The sequence below is a fragment of the Aphelocoma coerulescens genome, chromosome 7, assembly GCF_041296385.1.
Source record: "Aphelocoma coerulescens isolate FSJ_1873_10779 chromosome 7, UR_Acoe_1.0, whole genome shotgun sequence".
NCBI lineage: Eukaryota > Metazoa > Chordata > Aves > Passeriformes > Corvidae > Aphelocoma > Aphelocoma coerulescens.
The window spans coordinates 23809461-23828072 of record NC_091021.1 but is presented as its reverse complement, the minus strand read 5'-3'; the positions used below and the strand labels follow the sequence as shown (position 1 = coordinate 23828072).

The 18612-nt window shown below is 56.5% G+C and overlaps 1 protein-coding gene across 4 annotated transcripts in view; it reads right to left on the bottom strand.

Moving 5' to 3' along the window:
* Positions 1-18490, bottom strand: part of NHEJ1 (non-homologous end joining factor 1) — a 44118-nt gene extending 25628 nt beyond the window's left edge. For 2 of the 4 annotated variants that reach the window (XM_069020895.1, XM_069020898.1), the window contains exons 1-5: positions 17469-17548; positions 16757-16942; positions 15668-15877; positions 13047-13185; positions 11517-11575 (exon numbers count right to left, since the gene is read on the bottom strand). In XM_069020895.1, coding sequence (XP_068876996.1) covers positions 11517-11575; positions 13047-13185; positions 15668-15877; positions 16757-16942 — 594 coding nt within the window. In that variant the 5' untranslated portion in view covers positions 17469-17548. Of the gene's footprint in view, positions 1-11516; positions 11576-13046; positions 13186-15667; positions 15878-16756; positions 16943-17030; positions 17119-17468; positions 17549-18324 lie in introns of those variants that run through there. The other 2 variants (XM_069020897.1, XM_069020896.1) reach the window with 2 other exon arrangements.
* Between the last annotated feature and the right edge of the window lie 122 nt (positions 18491-18612).

The window sequence follows — 18612 nt, the reverse complement described above, 5'->3', positions numbered from 1 at the left end:
CTGTTGTCTCTGCATTTCCTCTGCCCTCACCATCCATCATCACTTGCAGGGGCAGATCTCCTCCCAGGCATATGGCAGACGGTGAACCTGGGGCCAGCCAGGGCCATCACGGCAGCCCCCACCACTGTCCCCCCCAGCCCGGGGAGCGGAAAACGGATCTCTGCAAAGGGCAGCTGATGCGGAAGCTGTTCGCATCCCGTAGTGCAGGCTTGACGGGTGAGGAGCAGGGCAGCTCCCAGGTCGCCAGGTTATCGGATGATAACAAGCCAGCACAGCCCGAGCACGCGACTTCCAGCAATGCAAGGCTGTTTCCTTTGTTTTGGGAAAACAAGAGGGGAAAGAGACCTTTTCTGGCACGTTCTTGCCCGGCCTAAAGCTGTCCCCCACTTGCACTAGTTCAGAAAGGAGCCATACCCTCTGCCCGCTCCTGGCAGGAGGAGGTGGCCAGAGCCACCCCTCACCCTTTTCGCCTTTCCCACCTCTGTGATGAGCAGGGCTGGAGCCAGTGACTTGCCAAGCAGGGACAGACAACTGCTCCTTGCATCCCCCACACCCTGGTGGGGATCTTGGCTGCCTGGCTATGCCATGAGCTTGCAGCCCCACCAGAGATCCCCTGGTCCTGCCTGTACAAGTTGAACTCCAAAGCAGCTTCAGAGGGTGAGGCTAAGTATCAAGGGGGTCAAGAGACCCATGCTTTAGGCTGCAGGGACCCTACCACACTGGGGTTAGCTCAATGCCTCCTCCATCCCCAAATGCAGGGCTGAGCCCTGTATTGGGGCAGGAGAGCAGCACAGGGTTTTTGGGCAGCCATTTCCACCTTCCCCTATATCCCATGGCACCCCCTGCTCTCCAGAGAGCTGTGGGTTTGATGGGGGTGTGGGAGACCCCCTCCCCACCCTTTCCCCAGCAGAGGAGGAGGAGGAAACATAATAAGAAAAATAAAATTTATAAGCGAGGCAGTAATTACAGTGTGGCTACAAAAGGCTGCCTCCTCAGGGCCATCATTATGTGGCTAAATTTAACGCCCTGTGCGGCTGCTCCGGGGCGGGGGGGAAGCCGCGTCCTGGGGCTCTGAGCATCCACACAGACGCCGGCTCCTGCTACCTTCCCTCCGTGCCGGCCAGGGCAGCACAGCTGAATGGCAGCCAAGAAAGCCATAAAGCGGGTCAGAATTTTTTTAATAGTCTATTTACCAAGATGCTGTTTTTACTGCCGAGGTTTCTCTCGTTTTATCTCTGGCTTTCCCCCCCCCCTCCCCGCTCTCTCTTCCCCTGACTCCTGAACAGACTGGGCTGTATTTTCTGTTTTAGGTTCCTCTCTCTCACTTGCTCTAAATACTATTTTCAGAACTCTAATTTTATACGGTATGTCCCTTTTTTTTTCCCTTTCTTTTTTTTTTTTTTTTTTTTTTTTTGGTAAATATTTGCCATGACTAAGCCAGGACACATCCCGTTTAAAAGGTTCCCATCCCACAAAACATCAGCCCTTTAATGACATGAATCTCATTAGCTCTCCCCATGAAAAGAGGTATAGAAAGGGAGCATCACTCAGCCCCTCTGAGTTTCTGTATCTGCACGGACATATATTTAGCTGTGTGTACTGTACAGTCACAGGAGGGGACAGTCTGGGCACACGCACACCACCTCATTCAGCCAGAGGGACCCAGAGTGGGAGCCCCTGGGACCAGTGGGTTTTGGGATATCTGTCTGCCTGAGATAGGGTTGGGAAGGGCTCTAGGCCCAGTGGAGCCAGAGCTGGACTGCAAGAGCAGGCAGCCAGGCACAGAGGTGCCTCAGAGTCTCTCCAAGCTGGAATTTGGGATTCTCTGAACGGCCTTCTCCACTGTTGGGGATCAAGTTGTGTAAAGCCCTTGCAAAGAGCAGTCCTGCCAGAGGAGCCCAGCCACTGCCCTCTCCAGGCCCTTAGTCCCACCCGTTGGGTTTGGAACTGGATAGCAGATGTTGGCTACATACTTGGAGATTGATTCAGAAGAACCAGCACAAGATCCCAAGAAAGGTACTGGGTCCAAATGCCCAGAGAGGTTTCCTTACTGAGGTGAGAGTCTCTCTGACCAAGTAGTCTCTGCATCAAGCACAGCATCCCTGGGGAGCAAGCAGTCCCCCCAAGGGCTCAGGCTATTTCAGCCTTCCTCCCAGCTGAGGAGGCTCTGTCTCTCTCCATCCATAACAGCATCTTCTGCTGGGGAACCAATCCATCTGCAGTCCCATGCTGGGCGTGGTCATTCCAACTTCAGTATGGTCTTCACTTCTCCAGTATAGCTATCCCTTCCTTGGTGTAGTCTTTCCTTCCTCAGCATGGCCATCCCTTCTTTGGCACTGCCATCCCTTCTTCTGCACAGTCATCCATCCGTCAGGATGGTCAATCTTTCCTCTTGATTCACCAGCTGTCTGATACCAGAGGGAGAAATCCCAGGAGATGCCACAGGCTTGCCCAGATCTCACACGCTGAGATCTCATTCACAGAGCCTGAAGAACACAGGAGGAGAAGTCTACAGAAAAGAATTTACTCTCCCTTTCCCAGATCCTCTCTGCATCTTCTCTCTTATTTCCAGTCCAAGCAGGATACAGTGCTATTTCTCAGCCTCGTGACACCCTACCATTTTGGCGTCAGGTGAGCATGTTAGCACAACCTCCTTGTCATCCTCTAGAGCTGCTCCCAGCAAACCAGCTGTGAAAAATCTGCAAAGATACTCCTGAGTCCACAGCATGGGACATGGCTGTGCTCACTGCATTCACATGGGTGCTCCTCCACATTTTGGGGAGAAAGAGAAATAACCCTGAAAAGAGCTGCAGACAGGCAGTGCTGTGCAGAGACCAGTGCTGCTGCAGGCATTGCACTGACTGAGCAACACAGGCTTCCAACCCATAAATAAACCTGGGGGGATTTCACTTCACTTTAAATTGCTTTAGAGGTTTGGTTTCAGCAGCTGAATAGACCCAGCCTTAAACAGTATCATCGGCTCAGGCAGCAGATGCCCGTAGTGGAAAGGCAGCACACCCACCCTGGCTGTTTCCACTCTCCCTGGTGTAGGACCCTCTCTCCCACCAGCAATGCGGATACATTTCCAAGTGTTTCCACAACCCAGAGAGTGAGACATGACTAGGAGAGACTCACACCTCCCCAAGTGCATGGCTCCCAGAGCTGGGGCTTTCTGCAGCTGTGCCGGAGCCCATGTGCGGGCAGGGCTCCATGTGCTCATGCTGCACTGAGCCAGGTTCCCCGCTGGCCCCCAGCAGCCAACATTAATTCATTAACAGTCCCATTAACACCCAGCTGTGGTTTCCCCCCCAAACTCAGGCAGGGACCCGCTCCCCTGTGACAGCTGCTGACAGACCAAGTTTCCACCTTCAGCCCTTCTGGAGTTCTGTATAAAAATAAGCAGGGCTTTTTTTTTCAAGAGGAAAACTATATTTCCCCTATCCACACGCCCGCGCACACGTGCAGGACTCACAGCAGGAATTTGCTCCAATTTCCCCCACCCACAAACATACTGCCTTTGGCCAGAGACCAAACATGGGCATTTTCAGCCCAAGATATCAGGTTTTTCAGCATCCAGAAGACAAGAAGCCACCGTGATCCTGAGCTGGGCTAAATAGGGCACCAGCTCCCTGGCCAAAGGGTGCTGGGAGACACAGTGGTGCTCCCACCAGGGCCTCATCCAGGACCCACAGCAAGGCAGCTGCCAGCACTGCCAGAAGAATTGCCCTCCTGGCATGGCCAAGCATCCTGTTTGGGATCTGGTACCAAATTTCTATTTTCCCCATTTCATTGTCATTCCCAGACAGGCATGAGCACCAGATGCTGCAGCATCCTAAGGAGATGCCCAGCCTAGCACCTACTTGGGACCTGTTACCCAGCATTTATTTTCTCCTTTCCCACATGATCTTTCCTCAAGAGCTGTGAGCACTTGATGATGTTCAGGAGACAACCCCTGACCCTCCAGAAGCCCTGGGCCACCCCATGCCACAGAGGAGGTGATATCCTTGCTTTACATCATCCAGCTCCACATCAGACTCTGCAGCCTGTATTAGCAGCACAGGAGTTGGTTCTCTGGGGCTCTCACTGAGAAACTGGAGGCTAGGAAGCAGAGACCTCAATCAAATGTAGGCACCACAGGATCAGAGCACTGCTTGGGGCTTGGTGGGTGTGCTACTTTGGGCACCAACAGGGTGGCTTCAGGTCCCTGGAGAGGACAAAGCGAGTGCCAGCTATCTTCTAAGATGCATGGTCACTAGCAGAGCACCCTGCATCCCTTTGATCGAGAGGTGCTTGCCTCGCTGAGAACCCTTGAACCTACTCCTTCCTTTAAATAGCAAAGCTCGCAAACGCCCTATACGGCTCCACGTCTATACGTTGTCTTTGTATTTGTGTACACACATGCACACAACACACAGAGATTTATTCGTGTTTTCAGAGCGGTTCAGGATACATTCCAGGACGAAATTCCAGCCGGTGCTGGAGCCAAGAACATCAGTGGCCCCGGCATTCGCTGCCCCCTTTGCCTGTGCACACACTAAATTCGGAAAGGGAGAGGTATAAATAGAGAGAGAAATACATGAATGGCCCTGTTTCCTTACACAGATACCTAGGGTGCGAAGGTCTGAGCAGAGTGGGAGCAGGCAGACTCAGGAATCCAGTGGCTGTACCCCCTGGGGTGCAGAGCAACCCATTCCCAGGTGCTGCTGTCTGCTCAGACGTCTCAGCTGTTCAGTGTCACCTCTGCATGGGCTGGCACAACTGGAAGAGGCTATGGGGCTTTGGCCCATGGGATAGGGAGGGATCAGCTTTCATAAACACCAATAAAAGCTGCCAGTGGATGCCACTGGAGAAGGGATGCAGCTGTGGGTATGGAGGAAGCTAGTGAAGGGCTCAGGACACACAGGAACACGGTGAAAAATCCTGACAGCCCATTTCGAGCACAGAAGGGGTGCTGGGAGCTGTCGAGGGTAGCATCAGGGGTGCAGGCAGCACTGCTCCTCTGCCCTTGGAGACAGTGGGGATGGCAACACCCCAGTCCAAATCCTATCAGCCGGGGACAGAGATGCTGCCACATCCCTTGCTGACACAGAGCAATGCCTTTAGTGCCTCATAAAAGTCTACCCTGTTTTCCTCCAAAAGGTCCTTTGCTTCGAGGAGCTGCTGCCACATCCTGAGCTGAAGGGCTGGGACAGGTGGCTGCAAGGCACAGTGGTGAGGGGCAGACCATGCCCCACACCTCCTCCCCTGCCAACTGTCCCTGCACGCCCCCTTTGCCCTCCTCTAACCCAAACACAGCCACAGAGCCCAGCCTGGTGGGGCTGGGACCCCAGACACCTCTGCACTCCCTGCTGCCCCTCGCACGCTCCCCAGGGCTGCGCAGCTGCCTGCAGCCACAGGGCCGATAATGGCCAAGATGTGGGAGCAGGGCCGGGGGTGGTGGCAGGGGGATTGCTGCTCTGCTTTCAGGAGGGGGAAGGGGCTCTCCCCCTTCAATGCTCCCATTTGAGCTGAGGCCTGGCACTGGCTCAAACCACCGCCTGCTGACACGAGATCAATCATCCCCCAAGCCGAGCTGTTCCTCAGCAGCACTGCGCAGCCAGTGCCCATGCACAGACTGGGGCCTCTCCCGCCGGAGCAGCATCTGGCCCCTTCTGCCAGAAGGTCTGTGATGCCCCTCTTCCAGCCTGCAGTGCATGGCATGGCATGGCACAACCTGGCACATCACAGCAGAGCACGGCACAGCTTTGCATGGTGTGGCACAGCATGGCACGACATGGAGAGGATAAGGAGCACCCCGACTGTGAAGGAGGGTTCCCTGCACATGCCAGACCACATATGTCAGACAAGGGCTGTGCAGTACCCCAGGAAGGGTGGCTGTGATGGTGCTTGTCCATCCCTCCATCCCCAAACAAACCACCAGGTGATGCTGGGCTGAAGTGGGCTGGGACCAAGCAGACAGCTGCCTGTACCTGGTTCAGGTGCCACCCACTCTCTACAGTGGCACAGCCACAGGGGGTTGGGCTGTGAAACCCCCACATCCTCAGAAGGAGCATCCCCTCAGGGCTCCTGGCACAGCACCCACATCCCTAGTAGAGGCAAGGGGCTGAAGCAATCACAGCCAGCCTTGCCCTGGTCCAGCAGCTGGGGACTCATTGCTTGCCCGTGGTCTGGGCACTTTCAGGCAGACTGCTGCTCTGGGCTGCCTGTGCCAAGTCTGGTTTTAGCAGCATGTAGCTCCATTGACTCACTGCTTGTGCAAGTGGCCTGTGGCTGCTGGTGGCAGCCCCAAAAGTGCATCCTGGCTGGGTGCCCCTCACCTGATGGGGCCTCAGCAAATAAATAAATAACACCGCAGCACCGACCGCAATGCGCCTCGGTGGCAAACACCGCAGGGGGCTGGTGCACAGACGGTGGTCAGCACCCACACAGTGATGACCGCGAGTGCACCTCCCCAAGTGCACCACTGTGGGCACAAAGTGCTAGCCCCTGTCCCCCGTCCCGCTTCAGCCAGCGGATGTGGCACTCTGCCCCTTGTTCCATCAGTGCCAGTATGCACACTCCTAGTCTTGCTCTCACGCTCCTGCTCTGGTACATGTGCTCACACTGAGCACAAGCAGCCCTCGCCCCACTCCTGCTTGCAGCAGTGTGCAGCTCCTTGAGTACACATGTGTGCAGGGCAGTGTGTGTCCAGCTCTGCTCAGCAGCCATGGCCCGCTGCATTTCCAATGTGGGACTCAGACCCCAGGGCAGCGATGGGATGATGTGACCAAAGCTTGCTCAGGAATGAAGCAAGGACCCCCCAGATGGCCCCAATCCACAATAAGACACCAGCACCCATGGGGCTCACGGGGCAAGTACAGCACAAATGCTTGGCAGCACACAAGAGCTTGCTCTGCTCATCTGAGCTGCCCCACAAGCTAGCACCATGCTGCCACCTCTGCCCTGAGCCAACCTGCTCAGGGCTGTGCAACTTTTGCACCTCTCAGCCCTGTTAACAACAGCTCTGTGGTCACCAGCTCCTTCCCCAGTCCCCAAGGGACCCTAGCCCAGCTGAGCACCCACAGCAGGTTCTCCCTGAGCCATGCACCCCGTGTGCGAGCATTCCATGTCGCACACACACCACCAGCCCCGCTCCGGCCCAGTTGCAGCTGCAAAGTCGCATCTACCTTGCACTAATTAAAAACATCCCTCATTTGAAGGAGCCAAAGGGCTGCTTCCTCTCCACTGCACTAAGCTGGCGTGGGTTTGAGGGATGCTGTCCCCACCCTGCAAAATACGCAGGCCACCACCGCCTTCGTCCTCGGCCAGACCGTGGCCACTCCGCTACCCAGGGCTTATTTTTAGTTCCTGTTAAAAAGGAGAGGCAGGGTGCTGGAGGCAGGCAGTGTGCAGCCAGGTACCCAGCTGGACCCCGGTGTGGCAATGGCCTGTGGCTCCAGAGTGCGTCCTGGCCATCCTCCACCTGCCCCGCTGGCTTGTGTCCCCACACGGGACGGGGACGGGTGCCTGGCCCTGGTCCCAGCCCCGGTGGGAAACAATAAGAGGGATGCTGACCCCTGGGCGCCCTGACGTCAGCCAGCACCGCTGCCGGCACCACCGCCAGCCCTGGCCCCGGGGCTCCCACTCGCCCTCGGCTGGGGCCGCACTGGAAGCTGCCTGTTTGTTTATCTTCCTCTCCAGCGTTGCTTGTTTTGATGGTACATCCTCCTCCTCCTCGCCGGGCCCCGGGGTCGAGCCGTGAACCCGCCGCGTCCTGTTTGCCGAGGTCCCGCGCTCCGCTTGCGGAGGTGCGGAGCAGCCGCCCCCGCGCGCCAGCCACAGCAGATAAAAATACACAGGGCAGAGCATCCTGGGGCGCGGGGGCTATATTTGCACTGATGGTATCCGTGAGCTTGTCCTCGATGTACCTGTCCCTGCCCTCCTCAGAGCAGGGGGTACAGCGCTGCAGGAACCTGCTCGCCCTTCCCGCTCAAAGTCAGACCGCAGACTCTGGCATAAGCTGTGTCATGAAACGCTGACCATAGCCAAGCTGGGAAGGCTCTCAAAACCCATGGGTGGGCACCCCACCCTGCCCTGTGGGGTCATTTCTGTAACCCAAAGGGATGCCTGGGGACAAAATATCCCCAGCCTGCTGGGTCCTAGACTGTTGGGAACAGTGCTGGGGCAGCTCTGAAACACTGAGCCCTCTCTAGCTGCCTGCTCCTTCCCCTCATGGCGTGAACCCCGGGCCTTGCCAATAAAAGCCACCGGCTTTGCCTCAGCTTATGCACAGCCACTGCTCTCCTTCCAGCTCTGCTCAAGCCCAGGCAGCTGCTCAGCAGTGAACCCTTGCCAAAAACTGTGTGTGTGAAAGCATCATTTCCTAAACGTATAAATATTACCAGGGTTTTGCTGGAAAACTCCCCATGGTTAGTTAAAATGCCCTGGACAGCCAAGTGCACACAAGCCCAGAGAAAGGGCATGTCTAAGCTGAGAGGCTGTGCAGCTCTGCCCTGGGGGACTGACAGGTCCTTTCCTCTCCATGTGGGATATGGCAAAGGTCTGGGAAGTAAGCAAAGCTGTGGAGCATTTGCCTGCGTCCAGCCCTGTACCACATCATCACAATCCCTTTCCAGCCAAGAGGTGCTTACCACTACCAAACATCCACAACCTCCAGCCCCATTTTGCAGATGGAGGTACTGGAAGGACCAATAGATCTCTCTCCTTGACCTCCTGCCCACTGATATTCAACCACGCACATCCCAAGACCAAACCCAGCAACTTGGTTTTCTTCCAGGCGGGCTCCCAGCCCGCTTTTGGAGACATTAAGAGATGGAGGATCAACCACTGCCCTTGGGAGCATGCCCCAATCACTTGCGGGAGCAAACCCAAGTGCCTCCATTCTAACTTGAAATTGCCTGGCTCTGTCTCCCAGTGCCTGGCTTGTGCTCCACTGTTCTCTGCAAGATTAAAGAGAGAGCTTCGCTAACCAGCATTTTCTCCTTGTAAAGACCCTCACACACTGTAATCAAGGCTCCTCTCAATTTTCTCCCTGATAAGCTAGACAGAGCTCTTCCCCTCCAAGTCCCTCAATGCTGGGCTCTCTCCCCAGCTCTCAATCCATTCCTGTGACTCTGTGCTGATTGTCCGGCATCTTTTTGAAAACCTAGACATGGGAGTGCTTGCAGCATTCCCAGCTCCCTGCAGCATGTCCTGAGGGACCCCAGCTCCTTGTGCTGCTCCTTTTAGGAGCTGACAAACAGAGTATTAAATTGCCTGGGGGCTCTGAAATAACTGCACAGAGACAATAAGACCATCCAGACCCCCTTTCTGCCACAAGATGAGAGGACAGACTGGGGTGAAGAGCCAGTTTTGGTGGTAAAGAGCTGAAAAGCCATGTTTGGTGTTCCTCACTAACACAAGACCTAGAAGGCATCAGGAGGAACGACGGGGTACCACATTCAAACCAAAGGCAGCAGCTGTTTGCATCTCACAGCTCATTGCTGCAGGATGGCATCATCAGCAGGTTTATAAAGAATGGGATGAATGCAGAGAGGACAGACACCCTCCCAGCAGACCAAACGCACAATTGCATCCTTCCACCAGCCTCTCCCCTGAAGCCAGTGCTCAGACCTGGCTACCAGAGGATGCAGAGGGGCAGCATCTCCCAGAGCCTTCCATTCCCTACCCAACACTCCGGCTCCAAGACACGGATCCTGGACTGTTCTTGGGACACACAGCACCAATTGCCATCCCATCTTTTCAGTCTCTGCCAGATGCACTCCACACCAGCTGCTTTTGCCAGGCTCTGTGCAGAGCTGCCTCACTCCCCTCCTGCCCACTCTGCACCTTCCCCCATGCCCCACACCCTACCAGCTCTTGAAGGACTCTGAATTTCAAGCCTGATGTTCATCTTTAGCAGATGTTGTTCAGATGACTCTTGGACAAAGACACTTCATCATCCCCTTATCCTGGCACATCTGCCTGCACCCTTCCAGCGACAGCACCGAAACCTTTACCAACTGCTTCTACCATGTCTGGTGCAGTATCAATCATTTCACCACCTCTGTCTACTAATCAGCTTATCCTATTGCTGGGAGCTTGGGGTTTTCTCCTACTGCACTAAATAAAAGCCTTTCCTTCTGTTCTTCACAATGATTTTTCCCTGATGTCTTTAGCTTCTGTTACCCATTTTCTACACTTCATAATTTCTAATTTATATTGATTGCTATCTACTCCCGCTCTCCCATTTGTTATAAACTGCTCTTTTATTTCTAATTGCTGCCTTCACTTTGCCACTGAACCAGAACGGGCTCTGGGCCAGCGCTGCCCTCTTTCTTGATCGTGGAATTGTGGCTTTTTGTGGCTTCTGAAATTCTTCTGAAAGAGCTCACCATTTTCATTCACATTTTTCTATCTAAATGTTTCCTCTGAGCTGATTTCACTCATAATTTTCCCCCTGCTTTGGGAAATTAGCTCTTTCAAGGCATGAAGGATATAAATTACTGCTTAGGAATGTCCTTTCTTTGCCCAGGGTGAATGTAATCTGGTCATGATCACTGGTCCCTAGGCAACCTCCAAGTTGCAGTCCAGCAGTGAATTCATCTCTATCCTTCATAACCCAGGGGAAATGAAAGTTGCCTGCACTGGATGCAATACCTCATGTATAAAAGAGGGATCATCTCTAATTTTAGAAACTCTGCAGATCATCTATTGCTGGCTGCACAACATCAGCTCATCTCATAAAGCGACATTCTCCCAAAGCCCATGTGGTACCACTGACACCCTGGCTGACTCCCTGGTCCCCAGCAGGTACCACTGCTCCCCACCCCTGTGCCTTCACAGTAAGCACAGGAACACTCAGAAGCATCCCAAGTCTTTTTGCACCAATGGGCATCGAGCATTTCTGACCTTGGCACACCAGTCTGAATCCTGTTAGTCCTTCTGTGATGATCTCCAGTAATGCAAAAGGATCAAAGACTCTCTCCTTCCAGTTCCAGTTTCTCCAAAGAACATGTCTGATTTTAGAGCTGAGTGTGCCAAGGGGACAGTGGTAGGCAGAGCATGGATAACATGCTGAAAAGCTCTTGTCCCCACAATGCATCACTGCAAAGTTGCCTCTAAAAGAAAAGATTAAGTAAAAGGAGATGGCTTCTCCACATTCACCTGATCCCTGCCTGCCATCAGCAGCGATGTTTAGGTCCAGAGCAAGTGTGGGAGGCAGGTGAATATGCCCCAGTGATGGCACACTCCTGTGGGAGCCGCCAGCCTGGCTCGCACCTCTGGCAGCTCCCAGCAACCAGGTAGCTCCCATCCGGCCATGTCAGGCATGTTCCCAGCTCTGCTGGCCATAGAGATGAGGGGCAAGGACATAAACAGAGCCATGGGAGAGCTGGAGGGCATAACCCCTCTTTAGGCAAGTCCAGCTATCCCCATCAGTGCTCCCATCCAGCCTGGAGCACCTCACACTGCAGCTGCTGATGACAGCTCCCAACCACCCCTTTGCCAAAGGACAGAGGACTTGCACTAGCCCTTACCTTAGCCATTAAGTTCTGCTGAAATGTATCCTCCTGGAAGGGCTCTGTCCGCAGGCGGTCTGCAAGGTAGAGAGGGATCAGCCCCGGCAGGTTTGGTCAGACCTCCCACCCCATCTTCCCCTTTCTCTGTCCATGGGGTGAGGGAAAAAGCTCCAGCATGCTCATCCCAAAATCATCAGGAAAGACCAGCAGGCCTCTTGGGCTAGGGACACATCACCTGGTTAGCAGAAGGTGCAAGGACCACAGGGAAGCTGGAAAAACATGGTTGAGCCTGCTGATGCACAGAGCAGCCAGGCAGGCCCAAGAGTCTATCCACACTTGTCCCAGCACTCCCACACTGAGGAGCAGGGAATGGTGGCAGGACATGCTCAACACCATTCCCAGACCTTACAGCTGGAATGAGCTGTCTGAGTCTGTGGGACAGGGCACTGCTTGTCTAGCTGCTCTTCTGAAGGGGAGAGCCAGCCTGTGTCCTCCTCTTTCAGGACAGGGACAAACCCCTGTTATATTCTGCTCTGCACCTTGTCCAAAACACAAGTTTTTCCACCTTGTTGCTAAGGTGTGGTCTGGAGAAGCACCTGGCTGGATTCACTCAGCCACTAGGGTGCAATGTGCATTTCTTCCCAGCTTTCTGCCCTGCACCAGGTAAGGGACAAGAGAGGCCAGCTGCTTACCAGCATCAGTCCCTGGACCCAAGCCAGGCTGTCCTGGCTGCTCCATGCCCTGCAGAGCTCACACACAGCAGGATAGAGGGACATGCATCTGGCCAGTGCAGCTCTAGTGTACCTCCAGGGCAGATCCAGGCTCCTGTGGTGGGGCACCTGTCATGGGACAGGGTCTGGACCACAGTATCATCCTGGACATGATACACAAGCCAGGGCTGACCCCACTACTCCCCGCATGCCCAGGGGGCAAGGTTCCCACAGAAGTGCAGGTATCACCTGTGGCAGCAGGACAAAGCATGGCAGTAGCAAGGGGTGACCCAAAAAACAGCACCCAGCCAACCTCCACAGGTGGAGGACAAACCACACCCCAAGGTGGCTCCCCCAGCAGGTCCTGACCCATGTCCTACCCAAGGGGGCTACTGTCTGCCCATCACCCCGATGGCAAAGTTGGCTGGGCGCTGGAGGGGGGCCCATGAGCATGGCTGCACTTTCCATGTTTGGGAGAGCTGGGAGCCCCTGGTTGCTCTCCAGTAACTCAGTGAGCTACTGCACTTGGGAAGGGAGCCTGACACCAGTGCAGGGCCAGCCCTTGCTGGCATCCCTGCTGGCTCCTGGGGACCAGCCAGGTGCTCTGAGAGTAGTGGAGAGCCCCTTGGCGTCTCCCCAACTTCTACAGCTATCAGTCAAGGGCTGTTCCTCCCCCAGCTCTCCCCAGAGGCTGCTCCCAGGCTTCTGGCTACCGTTGTGCTGCCGGCTCAGCTAAACATGAAACACAAGCCTGGCTGGGTAACAGCCAGAGGGAGCAGAGCACGCCAGCCCAGTGCTAAGGAGGGAACTTGCTCCCTGCCCAGGCATCCCTCCTCACCTCTGCTAAGAGTGGCCCCGTTCTCCCTGTAATCTTCAATCTCAGCATCCTTCTGGAGCAGCAGGGAAATCAGCTCTTGCACCTGGCACTGCAGCACCAGGTTCATCTGAATCAGGGGCCGCACGAGGTGACGGAACACCTACAATGGAGGAGGGAGAGTCTAGGAAAGGTCCAGGTCTAAGGAGGCCCACAGCTGTCCACAGAGTGGTCAAAGCAGGGCAGCCAGCAATGTCCTAGCAAGAGCTGCAGCCCAGGTCACACAGGGCCCCCCAAAATACCCCACATCTCACCCACATCCAGTGGGAAGTGGTCAAAAGATGTGAGCTGGGAGAAGGCAGGCCAGATGCTATAGCACACATCCTTCCATCCCAGCCCCATCCTTTCACAGCTGGGGGCTGTAGCAGGGGAGAGCTTAGGTGGGAGAGTCCGATAGAAACAGAGTGCAGGGAATAGGCAATGCTCCACCCACCATTTGGGGTGCAACAGACAGCAGAAAGCCGCCCATGTGCCACCCAGACCCTCCCCATGGCTCTGCACACCTCACTGCATGTTCCTATCAGGAAACAGGCATGGCTGGGTGAAAAACCAGAAAGACCCAAGGTGTCAAACTGTGGCTTGATGAACAGGAGAGACACTCCCAGGGCGGTGAGATCAAAAGCAGAAGAGATCCCAACATCGAGGACTTGTGCATGCTCCCCATTGCAGCCCACCACTGTCTCCTCTAAGCTTACACCCACACAAGCCCTATGCAGAGCCCTGGCCATGTCCTCTGCCTCAGAGCCCAGATGGGCCACCCTGGCCCAGCAGGCACACGAAGCAGCCCCCCTCCTATCACCTCCTTCAGTCTCCAGAAGGGTATTTGAGATCCCCCAGCCTATCGTGCCCCTTGTTTCTGTAGCCAGGCTGAGCCCATGAGCAAGAGGACAGCAAGCCCAGCAGTGTTCCTGAAGTGTTCTCACTCCTATGGCAAGCCCACAGTGGGCTCTGTGCTTTGCTGACCCCCAGACACGAGCCACAGAGGTGATGGGCATCACCCACTGGAGCACTTGGAGAGCACCACCTGCAGCAGAGATGGGATGGGCCAAGCCAGGTGGGCTCCTTGGTCGCCTCAAGCCCCCGGCTGGGGCAGAGTTGGTCCCCATTGCTGCATCCACACCAGTCACGCTCAGGACCCTGGTTGCTTCCCACCTCCATGGTGTCTTGCAGACATCCAGTTCACGTCCAAGATAAAATAAAGGAGCAGCGGGGAACAGAGGCTTTGCACCTCCTCAGCTCAGCCTCTGTGCGTCTTCCCCGAGGAGGGACATCAAGTTCCTTGGGTAAGCCAAGCCAGGACCCCGATTATTTGCTCCCTAGTTCACCCTAGGCGGTGAGAACAGCCCCCGCAGCAGCTGGGGAGCCCGGCTCTCCCCCCGCCATGCCGAAGCACAGCCGTCCGGGGCCAGAGGAACCGCGCCCCGCAGCGGGACCCGGCGGGAGCGGGGCGCCGGGGCTGCCGGGCGCTGCCTCCCGCCGGCGGCGGAGCCGCAGGGCCGGCCCGGGGCCGGGGCTCCGCCGGGCGGTTCGCGGGCGCCGGGCGCCCTCTTGTGCGCGCAGGGACGCAGGGCCCGGGGGAGCCCGGCCGCAGCGCTGCCCACCTGCGGGGGCCCGGCGGAGGGGCTGCCTCCGGATACGCAACGTGCCGGGCAGCCCCGTGAAACAGCAACCCCTTAAAAGCCGGGGAAACCCCGCTGTAATTCCGCCCGTCATGACAAACCACCTGCAGGTCCTTTGGGGGTACCCGCTGCCCTGTGCCCCGCTTCGTGGGGTGGCTTGCACCTAAAGAGAACAGCATCGCTGTGCTCTACAGGGCACTGGCAGAGCATTACCCCACACCGGACATAGAATTACAGAAAGGTTTGGTTTGGAAGGGACTTTCAAGATAACCCACTAGATGAGGTTGCTCAAAGCCCCATCCAACCTGGTTTTGAACACTTTCAGGAATGCAACATCCACAGCTTCTCTGGGCAACCTGTTCGAGTGCCTCACCACTCTCATAATGAAGAATTTTTTCTAGCAGCTAATCTAAATGTCTCCTCATTTAGTTAAAAAACAGTTCCCCTTGTCCTATCACTATCTGCCCATGTAAAAAGCTGTTCTCCCTCTTTAAAATAAGCCCTCTTCAAGTACCGGAAGGCTGCAATGAGGTCTCTCCAGAGCCTTCTCTTACCCATGCCAAACAATCCCATCTCTTGCAATCTGTCTTGGTAGGAGAGGAGCTCCAGCCCTCTTATCATCTTTGTGGCTCTCCTCTGGACCCGCTCTAACACGTCAATGTTTTTCTTGTGCCAAGGACCCCAGATTTGGATGCAGAACTCCAGGTGGGCTCTCACGAAGGCATTTCACTCACGCCCCAACAGCAGCATGTGCTGGGCCATCCCTGTGTCACTGCACAGCACAAACCAAGGTGCCAAAGCCTCAGCGGGAAGAAACAGGGACAGCAAACCTTGGGAGAGGCAGAAGGCAGTCAGGCAACCTACAGTCACCCACATGGCTCGAGACTACTCAAAAGCTCCAAGCATAAGGGGACGATCCTTAATTTTGGCCATTCCCCTCCCTGAACTCTCTGCAGCTTCACTCACCATCTCCAAGGGAGCAGGGCAGCAGTGGAAGTCCCAGTAGAAGGGCAGTCCTGACAGCTCGCTTTTCACGTGCAGCCTGAGGCCGCTGGCAGAGCGGTGGCAGGAGAAGGCAGTGGTGGCATCTGGCTGCCCTGCCAGCAAGGGGCACATCAGGTTGCACAAGTGGTTCAGGAAGGAGGACACATGAACCGTCAGCCGCTTGTTCAGCTCCTGGGAAAAGGCAAGGTTAGGGGGCACAGCACTGGGGAAAAAACCAGCAGAAATCCCAGCACCAAAGGAATCAAACTACTGCATGTCCCACAGCAAAAAGCCATCCCTGGGCCTTGGCCTCCAGCCCCCTGACTTGACATTCCTCATTGATTCTCCCAAGACAGCCATGCTGGGAAGGCTCCCCTATCCTGCCACTCCAGGATGGGCAGGGTGCAATGGTCTGCAGTAGCACATCTGTTCTGCATGCCACCACAAGCGCCATAGCCTGGCTGAGAGCCAACAGCAGGACAACCTGCCAGGGCTGCTGGATGGCTGCAGCCATATGCCCATCCCTCCTGCCACCAGCTGCTCAGCATTATGTGACACAGGGACATGCCACTCCAATGGCATGTGAGGGCCAGGGCACATGGGCTGAGGAGATGAGGCACAGCTCCATGCATTTTTGGGGTCCAAGCTGACAGGATGCCCCATGAAAGACTGTGCTAGCTTTGAATGTGAACAGAATCTCTCTGTCACTGAGTAGAAGGCAGCCTTGTTTCAAGTTCCTCTTTAGTACACTGGCCCTGGGGAAACCAGCTGCCCATCCAGCCCACAAGTGAAGAGACTGTGCCAGCCTCTGTACACTGACCCACCCGGCTGCCCTGGGCATGCTAAACAGTGTGGCCCACTCTCTCAGGAGAAGGGTGTTTGGCCAAGTGGGCTGACAGCGCTTGGGCAGAGCCACGCAGGGACTTTCCAGGTTGGGCATTTTGCACCCAAGCCCAGTCAGACCCAACAGCCACTGTGTCACCAAGCAGTGTATGCTTGCCACCCGAAGCATACAGGTATGTCAGCTGCTGGGAGGAGAAAAGGAGGTCCCTGGCCTTTTCAGACACTCACCTTGGACCTTTGTCCCACAGCCTCGACATCTGCACTCTCATACCAGACACTGCTGAGGTCAGAGATCAGCAGGATATAGCCAGTATCCCTAAAGCACACTTTGGCAAGAAAAGTGGACTCATCAAAACGAACAGAAGCCCAGGGCTGGGTCAGGAGGCTGCTTTCCAGCTCCTCGGAACCCTCCATCTGCAAGAGAGCAACCAGGTCTCTGTCTCAACCCCCACCCAGGAAGACCTGGTCCCTGGGGTGGCCCCACAGGGACCGTCAGTCCCACCTGACAGCACAGAAGAGAGGATGCTTAGCCAGCTCTGGTCACACGTGCAAGCAGCAGAGCTGGGGTGTGTGTTTTGGGAGCTTTGTGCAGAGCACGTCCTGCCGCAGCTCACCATAAGTACCCCGGACGCGCCAGCAGGCGCACGGCAGTAGAACTGCTGCCTCCCCGCGTTACCCGGTGCTTGCTGGCGTTAGCACGGCAAGACCTCTACGCCCACATTAACATTCAGGCTGCCCCGCCGGCACCGGGCGGGCAGCAGGGTGCTGCACCCTCCTCCTGCTGGGGCATCCCGTCCCTGTGCCCGCAGTGACACGGGCAGAGTGCCGGCAGCCCACTGCTGCTTCCCGCTCCTCCCTAGGACGGGCTCCACGCCTCCCAAAACACTCGGGGACCCAGCGCCCGCGAGGTGCCCGGGGCTCTGCGGAGCCGCAGCGTTACCCGAAGACAGGAGGAGCGGGCGGCCGGAGGATGCAGAGGCACGGGCTTGCGAGCGGCGAGCGGCGAGCGGCGCCGGGCCGGAGGCGAGGGCGGACTACGGCTCCCGGCATGCTGCTCTCTTCCGCGGCGGGCGGGGCCGGGGCACGCCGGGATGTGCGGCTCCCGGCGCCCCGGGACCTGCCATCCCTTCCACAGAGCCGCGGGGAGCACTGCTGGTGTTGCCTTGCCTGCTCATAAGGACAGCGAACCGAGCTGGCGTGTCCCTCTAGAGCGTCCGCGGTTGCTGCAAGGGATGCCATGGCCAAGACACTGATGGGGACCGAATGCCTTAGGACTTCATTCTGCGCTTGCGCCTGTTACGAAATGTCCTGGCGCAAGTGCCCAGCTGGGGACAAGGCCCGGGACCGCGGGAGAGGCGGCGGCGGTGCGGGGGTTCTCCTGTCCCTTGGCCCCAGGTTTATTCCTGACCCCCACGGTGCCGGGGAAGCACGGCCAGGGCACGCACCCGCACCACTGCTCTCCCAGGCTGTGCGGGGACTCGGCTGCTGCACCACAGCGAGCCCTGCGGAGCTGGGGCTGCAGGTGCCTCTGTCCCCATGCCTGGGCACTGGGCTCACAAGGCGGCACAGAGCAGCACTGTGCCAGCTTGGCACACCACGCACCCCCAGTTCCCTCCGCACTGAGCTCCACCCTCACCCCAGGCACTGACTTCCAAAGTTCAACGCCCATTCTCTGACTGTAATCCCCCACCAGCACTCCATGCACTGAGGCCATCCACCCTGGGCCCACAAACTGCCCCTGATGCACTGCCCCTGAGTCTCCCATTTACACTCTTTGCACACACCCCTCCACTCACCCCTGTCCCCAGGAAGCAGGCTGCAGTCACCTCTCAGGGCAGTGCCAGGGCAGGGTGGTCATCACACAGGGTTTGCATCCTGACAGGGTGCCAGGAAACAGGGGAGCAGGCAAGGACTTTGCAGTGCAGGACAGACGAGGTTGCATGACCAGGCTTGGGGTGCAGGACCCAGCTGGACTTTGGGCACAGCTGAAATTCAGTGTCAGGTGAGGATGAGCTGTGCATTATGCTGCTGTGTACAGCTGCGGGGGTCACAGAGAGCTGGGGAAAGAGAGCTCACACCTGGGG